The following is a 12,128-nucleotide window of genomic DNA, read 5'->3' on the forward strand; positions in this document are numbered from 1 at the left end:
AGATGCTATTCATGGTCAGTTAATCATACACTAAATGATCAATTCTTTTCTGCATGGTACAGCAGCTGTTGTACAATTCTACTTTAGCCTTCATGAAGAATATCACACTGGCTCCACATGGCCTTCTGTTGACCCTTGATATGCGTCACAATCACACACCCGAGTATTTGTCTAAGGGCACCTATGCATGCAAGGAGGGGACCATTACTTTCCATTTGTCCGAACTGATATGCACGATCCACATCATTTCTGTAATTCAACTGCCTGCTATTTGAACTGTCCAGCATTGATGCAAGTTTCAAAGAACTGCAATTAGCAAATTAATCCAAGCAGGAAACCATGCCAAGAACTGCTTTGGTTTCATCTTTAACAACTGTTTGAGAACTAAAATTAGCCAAATGTTGCAAAACATAGATGAGAGGTTACAAAATCTAAAAAACAATGCAGCCTACCTGTGGCATGTAGGGTTTCACATTCTAAAGTGACATATGTAGCTATGAAAAATACAGTAGTGGAGAGCTCCAGACTAATTTGACTGCCCGGGCTTTGTACTTTGCATTGACATCTTGCAGAAAACAGAAGCATTTGCATTTCGCCTGCACCAAAGTGCGACTGCCATCACTGGCATTAAACATCACGACCTTGGGGCAAGTAGCCGAACGTGCCACTAAGATGTCGCAGCGTCTACGTACATGCTATACACGTCAACCTTTCTAGCATTAAAGCTGTCACATGCATGGCAGATATTCATGTTCAGCTTTGGACTGACAAGTTCAAAAGTGTACTATTTGTGTTTTTCTAGCATGAAAAACAAAGGAAACTAAGGAAAAACGAAAAAAAAAGAAAAAAGAACATAATATGTTGAAAAAGCATTAGTCATTAACACATAAAGCATATTCGTTCCTTTATTAATGATAAAGTGGCCTTCAACAATAGTACAAAGCCTGAACATTTAGAAAGGTGCTGTGCCAGGCAGCTATTTTACAGAAACCTGAACCATTTCACCTGTAGTAATACGCATCCCGGCGGTGTGGGCTGGGCACTTATTTTTCGGTCCACTCCAACATGCGAAAACTGCATCGTGCATTCCCATTTTCCGAGTTTTGAGCTCTGTAGTACAGGCTAACAAATTGTCGATGACTTATTTTCGTCTGATTGTTGCACAGCGCGTGTAAATAAATTACCACTGCACCTAATAAACACTGACATGCACGTGCAACATCGCCGATCATAAACGGTCACACTGATGTCCGTCCGGACATCGGCGCACTCATCACAGCACTCTTCGTAGTCTCACACAGCACTCTAGTAGGACGTAATCCGTACATCACAGCATCTCACGGTAAGCACAAACCACACCTCCAACAAACACGAATGACGCGATGCTTGGGCTAGAGACACGCCGGCGGCACCCAGCTTTTTTAGCGACTACGTAGAACTTGCAGCACCAAACCTCAATGCGAGCAGAAAGCGATGCGATACGTGACGCATCTCATCACAGATAGAAGTGAGGAAACTTTGAAGAATCAAAACTACATAACGACCGTCGTAGACGTTAATCCACATGATAACGAGGACCAAATGAGCGGACGTGCGGGCCGCGGGCTGGCTGTCAACACTGCGATTACATGCGCTTGCGCTGGTCGTGCTTGCGACCCTGCCGCGGTCCAACTCACGTAAACCTATCATCATGCCATCAAGTAGTATATCACCCATTCTAGGCACTATTCTTTGTAATTTCACATTTCTCGCATGCAGTAGTACATACTTCCTGCACCTCGCACGTACACCTCATACCAACTTCGATTTGGCTACATATGGCTACCGTGTTGTTGCTACAACCACATCTGGGGATCTCGGATCCGTCCGGCTTTCCCGACGGATCCCAAGGCCCATATCGGAGAAAAATGCGTTGGGTCCGTCGGAAGAACCCTACCGATCGGGTCCGTCCGCCGTACCTCTGAAAAATATTTCCCGGATCCGTCCGTCGTATCCCGAAGAAAAACGCACCGGGTCCGTCGGACGTACCTTTAAGACCATTGATCGGGTCCGTCGGACGTACCTTTAGCCACAGCCATATAAAATTCCAGACATCTGTGGCGGAAGTTAGGAGCAATGGTTCGGTCTATGGCACCAATTCAAGAGGTAAGTTCGTTCTGTCTCTGTACTGCACACGCTGCAACGGTACATCCGCATACAGCTAGTGCAGCTTTATGCAAGTTTCGAGAAGGGCCAATTCAAAACCGCTGCTATGGAGCCATGAAGCTTGTGCAGTCTTGTCTCTTCGGTTTGCATCTCCTTGTTTGGGTTGGTGAAGAGCGGGAGAATAAAGTCGAGAAAAATGTAGAACTTATTTATCGAGGTGTCCTTCAGCTTGTCCAGGATACGGTCAGCATCTAGAAGTCGATCATCGCGGTTTCGCTTCTCAAACAATGCAATAAAGCAGGGTATTGCTCGAAGAAACATTTCCACGAAGCTTGTGAGGCTGCGCAGCTAGGAGCTCCTGCACACGCTAAGCCACCACTTGTTTGTACGACGGGAAGTAGTTGCAATCGTCTCGGGCCAAATCTTCGGTGCCCCTGCGGAGCGTCTGACATGCATAGGATGCACACAGATGACATGAATGGCACACTCACTTTGTTACAAACAGTGAAACTTTGAAAAGCGCGGCATAATTAAACGGGGCAAGCTATGTACAAATTGAAACCATGCCTTCTGCATCGGAGATAAGAAAACAATATTTGTTCAAGTGAAATGACACTGGCGTCTTCTACTGCATCTACCATTACTGCCAGTTACAATTATGCAAAGCGAGCAAAAATTTAAGCGCGCTCCGTTTACTTTTGTCCGCGTACGTTACGTTTATGGTACAGACTGTGCTGACATCTGGCGGTAGTATTTGAGAGTAACACTTCGCAGTGCGTTGTCGAGCCGCACCGTTGCGCTAGCGGCGGTAGATTTGCTGCATGGCTTCGTGTGGTTGCTGCGACGGTCGGTTGCTCGCACCTTCGTGCTAGAGATTTTTTTTGGCAATTTCACCTGTTTTGCTGGTTTCGTGTTGGTATCACTGCTGTGAGCTTCGTGGTAAGCATAACTTTCACATTTGATATGCCGCATTTGGCCGTCCGGTTGTCAGTGAAACCGATTTCGATCTACTTTGTTTATATGTCCCGATTTGAAGCCTGCGCGTACTAACTGTCGTGTGAATACCATGATTCTTCGTGCCTCGGTACCATCGCTGTTCCGCATTATTCTTCGCATTTGACCGCACTGTGACGTACAAGTATTCCGGGCGCTTTGGTGCAGCCGCAACCCTAACCGGCTTCAACGTCTTCTCCTTTTCCTCGATGTGTTCTCGCATTTTCTGCGCGCTCTTTGCACATGTGTCGGGGTGCCGGCGTTGATGGGTGCCGGGATGATTCGCTAGCGCTGACATAACGATTTTTTGTTGCATTTTCAGTAAACGTTTGTGTTGGCTTTGGAACTGTCTAAGCAGCATGAAGATCAAAGGAGCAGTGTGATAGACATTTTAATCGTTAGCCTGCGCAGGACTGCCCAAAAGGCTCGATGTCCCACGTGCATAGTATACTACCTGGGTTCTTTCTAATGAGGCCAGCGGTAATCGGGACACGCACTGAAATGCATTACAGTTATTGTAGTACTGACGCTCTCTGCGGCGTTAGTAACAGTTGCTAGGTCGTGTTTTCGATGTCGCTAACGCTTCTGAGAAGCAAATAAGTTGCACTTGTAAAAAAAATGTGAGCGGAGTCAAAGCTAAACATTAATGCATTTCATAAACGGCCACTTGGTGTCAGTGGAACGTTTATATACCTACTCGGTTTATGCCATCTTATTGCTAGCTGCAGGGTATTTTAGCACATCGGAATTATTGTGGAGGACAGTATTAACCGTGATTTCTAAAATAGATGCTATTGTAGAACTCTGCTCCTTTGTGCTTTCCTAATGCCTGATGTGGCACACTGTAACGCTTCTAAGCTGTAACCAGAACTGCTTGGCCGACAAGTGTGTGCATTGTTCTAAGAAGAGGCAGGAGGATTTGCTTTGGCATAACAAGGCGTGAGCAGTACTAATGAGCTGAGATTAGAATGTATTCTTATGATGCCACATGGAGGTTCAGTATAGGAGCCTTGCGCTGCCTAGAGGGCGCCGTGAAAACGGTGCTAAAAAGCTCCCCCTAGGGTTCTGCTGGGTAGTACAAATCGCCGGCGTCTGCATTCGAATGCATGGAGTCAGTATGGATCCACCACTTTAATTTCTATTATGTATGAATTACAACGAAATTAAGGCACTGAAAATTCATCTAGGGCTCTCATGACGTAACAAAAAAAGGCAATAAATAATCTTACGTCAGGCATTATACGACATGCAGCAATTGAAGGCAAAGTCTCGGCGCGCTGCCAGTGGATATAGCCAGGCGAGAGTTGCGTGAATTCATGGAGCTCTACGAAAGCTTTACACGCAGCTGAGGTGAAGCAAAGTGTAAACAACCCCCCTGAGGCACAATAAGTCCTTTCGATGGGCACCTTGAGCCGGCCGTGCATATAGGCCGTTGGGGCTTGCGTTCAGTGCATGCATGTGATTTTGTAAGTTGATCCTAAGCTGGTTTTTGCTTTTTACGCACCGTGTAGCTGATAAGTCACTCTTGTAATGTTTGGAAATACAGTCCACATACTGGAAAGTCCCACATAAAGCTGAAGCTGGGGACTGCAGAAACGTTCGAATTACACCGCGGCAGGCGCTTGTGTTCGTCATTAGGTGCAGATATCAGAAGGCACGCTGACCTCATTTCACTGCTTTATGTGCTTGCAGCTCTCGAGCCAGAGCTTTTGCCTGTTGGGGACAGTTGGGACTTTGCATATTAGAATTAAGCACTCTATCAGATCAAGAACGCGCGGTGCATGACCGAAATGCTATTGTCAGCTGCTTAGTAATTATAAATGTGCCCCAAATGACGTCTATTTCTGTTTTCTCTTAAAAGTGAATGGCTGCTTTCATCGAGATAGCAAACGTTTTAAGTAAATTCTAGTTTAACGTCTTCACCTTTCATTGCTTGACGTACGCACGTGCAATTCTTACTTACACAGCTGCCGAAAACAGTAGCATAACGGATGGTTTCACTCTCGATCACAGATAAGCATATAGCTGTACTCTATACAATTTCAGCTCTGAGCCGGCGGAGCCGGCAACTTAGACCTAATAGCGTTTCTCTGACCAGTGCATGCATGCACATGACCGCCTGTACCAATCGCATCGTAGCCCCGTTCCGTGCGACTTGAAAGAAAGCAGTATAGTTGAACAAGGAAATTGTTAACTAGTCCGTGGCACCCTACGTTGCAAGCGAAAATAGCAGCGGTGACGATGTGTCGGGACGGATGATACACGGCAAGATCAATGCTGCATGCTTTGAACATTTCGCTGGAAGGCAGCTGCAGCGCTTCTTCTTTTATTTTTTTTTTTTAATGTTAGGCCACTGCTGGTTCACAATGATGTCCATGATACGTGATGACTCTTTGCACGCTCACGAAGCAGCAAAAAGAAGCACAAATCGACGTAGAAAGCCTGCGAGATACGCGTTGCGGCATAGGCAGAGCCGTCGTTGTACTACCCAGTCAAGCTTGAAAAGCGGTGCCACGAGGCGGTGCCACCCTACTCAAAACTTAAGCGCAAGGTCCCTATCCTCCGTGACCTAGCAGAACTAGGTACCTGCGGCAGGATGCTGAGATGTTTGAGTGACTTACTGGAGAACAGCACGTTCAGAGTCTGCATAGGCGCTACTTTCTCCACAATTTTATCTTAAAAATATGGTGTACCCAAGGGGTACACTCAACGAATTCTACTGCAAAAGTCGTCCCAAAATCTAAAATGTAATCAGTTTATGATTATGACCTGTAGATAGCATGCACTTTTTCCAGCACATCTATTTGTGAGGGACAGATAGAGATGGCAAAAAATAAACTGGCTACTTTGGCAGATAAACATGGATTTAGGTTTTTCTTCTCAGAAAACAGCAGCGATTTTTTTTAACTTTGAGACTAGGCTTACACGACGATCCCATCCTTTATCTTGACCAAACCGCGCTACTAGTTGAACAAGAACATAAATTTTTAGGTGTCACTTTTGATAAATATCTCAAATTTTTATCACACATGAACAACCTGAAAGAAAAAAAACTTCCCAAGCCCTCAGTGTGCTGAAACTGCGGTTGCGAAAAATTCTGGGAGCATGCTTATCACATGTGTCATTTTCTGGTTTGCTTAAAAGATTGAAGGAACTTACCTACATGTACAGTCTTTGTCAAAAGTGTAAAGTGTAGAGCCCAGGGGTTCTGCTTCTAAGCAGTTCATGAGGCTTGCAATGCATTTCCAGTTTTCCGAATTTTTTAATAGTAAGAAGATTTTTTGTCCAACTGTCTCCGATGGGAAGGATGTTCACTAATGCTAAATCAGCACCACTACACGGCTCAATAGTGGGCCCCCTAGGCTCTGCACTTTTGACGGAGGCTGTACATACATACTTAAAATCCATTCTCAGCCAAAGCATCTCGGTTATTCTATAGTAACTAAATGTTCATTGAGCTCAGTCTTCAACAATCCCCGGGCAATAAAGCTACAGCTCTTGCATTTCGAAGAAAAATGCCAGGACTTGTATACATTGAGTAAAATGTCCAATATTGCCACAAGGCATGAACCACTCCACGGCCCTGCTGTGGTGGTGCATTGGTTAGGGCACACGACTACTGTGCCCAAGGATGGGGGATTGAATCCTGGCCGCTTTTCGATTGAGGCCAAAAGCAAGGCGCCCGTGTGCTGTGTGATGTCAGTGCATGTTAAAGAGCCCGAGTTGAACGAAATTGGCAGAGCGCTCCACTGCGGTGTCTTTCATAGCCCGAGTCGTTTTGGGATGTTAAACGCCCATAAGCCAAACCACTCCCACCGGGGTGCACTCACCCTGCAATTCTGGACTTGGCAGCAGCTTGGCATGGCAGGACAGCTGGACTGACTTCTCTGTGTCAGTTTTCCAGGTCTGTGGTAATCTCGAAGTTGTTTTTTTTTTTCTTTTCTGTCTGCCACGCTGCTTGCTGCCATAAGTTATCTATTGCTTGCAAGATGCCATCCAATGCAGAATTAGCTGAAAGTGTCAATGAGTTGTGGAAGGAAGTTGAAGAACTGCGCGGCTGACTCTCCTCGTTTAATGAGCTGTATGAATCTGCGAAGAAAGATCAGGAAACAATTGAGAATGAAAATAAGGACTTGAAACGAAAGAATGAGCAATTTACTTAATGCATTGGAAAAATGAAACAATATTCCAGAGTGAACAATGCCGAAATAAGGGGTGTGACATCTACCCAGGGAGAGGACTGCCTCGTGGTTGTGCAGTGCATTGGGGAGAAAGTTGGTTGTCCTGTCACTCCAGCCGACATCGATGTAGTACACAGAGTGCCTGCCAAAGAGGGACAAAACATCATCGCAAGATTTTGTTCACGAACAAAGAAAGCAGAATTCATCAGCAAGGCCAAAAAATTACAAGAGTTCAACGCTGCTGAACCAAATATCGAGCTAAAGCATTACTGCGGGTGACCAATCGTTCTTCTTCTTCTCTTTCTTCTTCCTCAGCACACGCATAAAGCCCCGCTTTAACCAAGGCGTATGAACATGCCTTAGTGGCCTATAGGGGTAACGTGAGTGCCAGGGTCCTAGCAGGGTGATTCTGACATAACCGTTCCATGCGAAACGAGAGACCCAAGTTGGCAGCTCCTGCCAACTGAGCCGCGGCTCCGACTGCGCCACGCCGACTGCTTGAGTTGGGAGCCCATCTCTCGATTTTGTGTCACGTGGGGTGTGATGTCACAGCGTCACGCGGGTAAGACGTGGCTACCGCCGCGCTACACCGACCGCTTGAGTTAGTAGCCCAGCTCTTACCCCAGTGTCACGTGGGGTGTGACGTCACAGCGTCACGTGGTTAGACGTGGCTACCTCCGTGCAACCCTGAAGACTCAAAACCTAGAGTAGTATTGCTTTCGCAATAAAAGGCTCGTCTTTCGACAGGACATATTGGTTTTAGCACTGAAAATCATGAAAATCAATCTCCAGTCTTCATTAATGATCACTTGACTGTGGAAAACAAGCGGCTTTTCGCCCACGCTCTGCGTCTGTCTGAAAAGGAAAAGAAGTGGAAATTTTTTTGGGTGGATAACTGTCGCATAAAGGACAGGGAAACCGATACCAGTCACATATACCGTATTTCCAGCGTCAGTGATCTTTCCATATTTAACTAGCCTGCTGCAATTTTTCACTCTGACATAATGGCTCATTAGAATCATTAACCGTTCCAACGAGGTGCGCACCACAGGGCTCTAGCACGCTGATTGATCACATTCTATCAAATATTACAACATTTCAGTCTGCAGGGGCTATTGATTTCCAAATTATTCTACTGAACTTTCACTAATTGAATTGACAGATTTCATTAAGCAATCATTAGATAATGGTAAGTTCGCTGGAGCAGTATTTGATGATTTTACAAAAGGATTTGATACTATTAACTATAACATTCTTTTTCAAAAAGTGATACCTTTGGGAATTTGTGACACCCCTTTAACTTTAATAGGCAGCTACCTTGTTGACAGACTTCAAGTTGTCCATTATTCTAATGCTATTTCTAACCCAGCCGTTATTAGCTGTGGCGTTCCCCAGGGGTCCATCTTGGGACCACTCCTTTTCCTTATATATATTAATGACCTTCCAAACAGTCTCACGAATTCTAACTGCATACTTTATGCTGATGACACCACTATATTTACGAGTGATATCTATATTTTTAACCTTGCATCTAACTTAGGCAAAGATCTTCATCGTATTGGATTGTGGTGTGAAACCGATTTACTTCAGGTTAATCCTCAGAAAACTAAATTCATGGTTTTTCATTCCACCAACAAAAAAATATGCATACCTCTATAGCTCCACTTTAATACTCATGTTACTTATGCATCAGATACTGCCACATTTCTTGGAATTGTGCTTGACTCTAATTTAAAATTTGACGTGCACACTAGACATATAACTTCTAAAATTGCATTCGGAATTTGCATAATAATTAGAGCACATCATTATTTTGAGCCGCTTGTTCCTCGCTCTATTATTCTTTTATACATAGGCATCTCACTTACTGCTTATCATTGTGGGGAAATACAACACCCACCTTTTGTGCCTTCGTCATTTGCAAAATCAAGCCATCCATATTATCACTTTTGCCCATTCAGATCGACCACTTTAAAAGGATACATTAATCTAAACATTCTTCCTCTCGACCTTTAACTTAAGGCTAATTTATCCCTGCTTATATATCGCGTTCATAATAATGAACTCAAATTAGATTGTTTCAACTCCCTTCTCTTGTCAAACACAAACCTAACAAGATTTTCAGAACGTAACAACCTACTCCTTCTAAAAATTCGTACTAATTACGGTAAGCAGTTAGTATTCTTTTCCGCGATACTGATCTGGAATTTATTACCCATTCACTTGAAATCACTGCGTACATCACGCTCATTTCATCAATCATTGAAGAGCTATTTCCTAATTGCATTAGCACTGTGAACATTTTCCTGTTCCTTTTTTCTTTCCTTTTTTTTTTTTAAATTTTAACCGCTGGTGATCAGTTTCCGAAATTTTTACGCCCTTTTTATGATAAAAGTTGTCTTCATGTTATTTTATATCGATTTTTTTTCTCTGTATTTATTGATAACATTTCATTCCCTCCTTTGTCATTCCTTGCCAATGGTATTGGTTACTTTGTTATCGTTTTTTATACTGACTTTTGTTCTTACATTCCTTGCATTTTTTAAAATTTGTTTCGCGATTTAGGTCCTCTTTATGCACTTATCTTGTTTTGCCGTCTTATATTTCTGCTTTAACTGTCGCACTTATTCACAGAAGGCCCCCCTGACAGTTTTTACCTTGGGTGCCTCCTTCTGTTGAAACTAATTGACATGCTTAATATGTACCGCATCAAGGCAAATAAAAATCAAATCAAAATAAAGATACAATTGCACAAAATGCATTTGCCACATGAGTGTACATTACAAGAATACCTGACACTTAAAGAAAAATATAGGAATTACATTGACTTTTAATGCAATAGGGTTAAAGGTCCCTTTCACTGAAAATCGGATTGCAGCCATCATGGGCATTATGAGTGAAAAATCACGACCATGTTACTGGTAGATGGCACCTGACATGGCACTAACTGAGCGTAAGAGTGCCTGACATTATGTTTGGCAGGAGCTGCCAACTCTGGCCTCTCCTTTTATATGGGAGAGTGATATCAGAATCAGGGTGTCGGGACCCTTGCATACACGTTGCCCCTAAGCTGCATAGGCACGTTCATACATCTTAGTTAGAGCAGGGCTTTATATCTTGGCTGCTAGTATGCTGCCGTGTCATACCTTTAAAGGTGGAGCTTAGGTGTCCACCATAATTGCATTATTGCGAAAGCAATACTACTCTAGGTTCCCAGCCTTCAGCGTAGCGCAGCGGTAGCCACGTACGTCTTACCCACGTGACGCTGTGACGTTACACCCCATGTGACACTAGGGTGAGAGCTGGGTTACCAACTCAAGCGGTCAGCGTAGCGCAGCGGTAGCCACGTCTTACCCACGTGACGCTGTGGCGTCACACCTCACGGGACACAAAAGCGAGAGATGGGCTCCCAACTCAAGCGGTCGGCATGGCGCGTTCGGAGCCGCGGCTCAGTTGGCAGGAGCTGCCAACTTGGGTCTCTCATTTCACATGGGACGGTTATGTCAGAATCAGCCTGCCAGGACCCTGGCATCCACGTTACCCCTATAGGCCTCTAAGGCACGTTCATACGGCTTGGTAAAAGCGGGGCTTTATATGCGGGCTGAGGGAGAAGAAAAAGAGAAGCTTTCGCTCAACATTTGGTTCAGCAGCGATGAACTCTTGTAATTAATATACAGATGGTTCAGAAACTAATGACTGTGTTGGAAGTGTAATAGTACAAAAGCATGACCTGCCTCAGTGTGCATCAGTTTTTAGTGCAGAATGTTGCGCTGTTTGTGAAAGTAAGGAATGAAAGCATCAAAAATAGCATCATTTACGCTGAATCTTTAAGCTTCCTCACTGCATTAAACTCTAGAAATGCTGTTTAACTGCTTATAGGAAACAGGAGAAGGTCGTGACACAAAAAGCATAGTATAAAATTCTGTTGGGTCCCCAGTCTCCATCCAGGCACATGCTGCACAAGTTAGAACCATGGAAATTAAACATCTGAACGCACCACACAGGGGACATGAAGTTGGTACACTGCAAACTAAGAGCTAGGTGACAGGCTACTTCAGAAAACGAGGCATTCCATAATGTCCATATTTGAACAGAAATCGTGCCGCCATCAAGAGCATTTTACCGAAGTAGTTTTATGTCGTCCTTGCATGGGACACACACACATTGCTCATAATTTCTTACTAGCAAAGAAAGACGAACTTGCATGTGAAATTTATATTGATGAGCTCACAGTTTAAATATTTCAATCACGTTCAATATTTCAAATCAATATTTCAATTTCAATCACGTGTGCAGAACTTGAACTGAGAAAAAGATATTTTACTTTATTTTACAGTCAGCACATCCTATTTCATCCAGCTTTGCTTTTAGGTGAACAAGCAGTTGTCGATTTTTCGCATGTTTTTACGTTTCTCAAGAAAGCTAATGTTTTAATTAAGTCAAATGTAGGTATAACCACATATAGGCTCTTAAACACAAATCATCTAACCGTGTGTTTTGGCCAATGATAGCCACAGTTGTTTATGCACGGTAAAACTCCATATAATTATCTACCTATTGTTCTATAATGGCTGTCTCAGTGTAGCTAGAATGGATTTCTATGTATGCTTATCACCATTTGTTGGCTAAACTAGAGTTAGTCTTTGATGAGCCCTGCTTGCGGCAAACTGGATACAGAGTGGCACAAAAGGCACAAGCTGGATTCGTCAGGAGCCAGAAATGAGTCAGCTTGTGGTGAGCTGCACTCATCCAAGTCTGTTAGGCGGTTAACAAAGCAGGCATATCAAGTCTCTCTTTGAATGTACTACT

General features: G+C 43.9%; 1 protein-coding gene across 2 annotated transcripts in view; it reads left to right on the forward strand.

The window, feature by feature from the left end:
• The first annotated feature begins 856 nt into the window (after positions 1-856).
• LOC146175059 (uncharacterized) overlaps positions 857-12,128 on the forward strand; it is a 55,828-nt gene continuing 44,556 nt past the window's right edge. The window contains exon 1 of one of the 2 annotated variants that reach the window (XM_084584471.1): positions 857-2,145. In XM_084584471.1, the coding sequence (XP_084440597.1) occupies positions 2,116-2,145 (30 nt within the window). In that variant the 5' untranslated portion in view covers positions 857-2,115. Of the gene's footprint in view, positions 2,146-2,929; positions 3,085-12,128 lie in introns of those variants that run through there. The other variant, XM_084584472.1, reaches the window with a different exon arrangement.

This window comes from Amblyomma maculatum, chromosome 11 (genome assembly GCF_055883805.1).
Source record: "Amblyomma maculatum isolate TAMU_Amacu chromosome 11, ASM5588380v1, whole genome shotgun sequence".
Lineage (NCBI taxonomy): Eukaryota > Metazoa > Arthropoda > Arachnida > Ixodida > Ixodidae > Amblyomma > Amblyomma maculatum.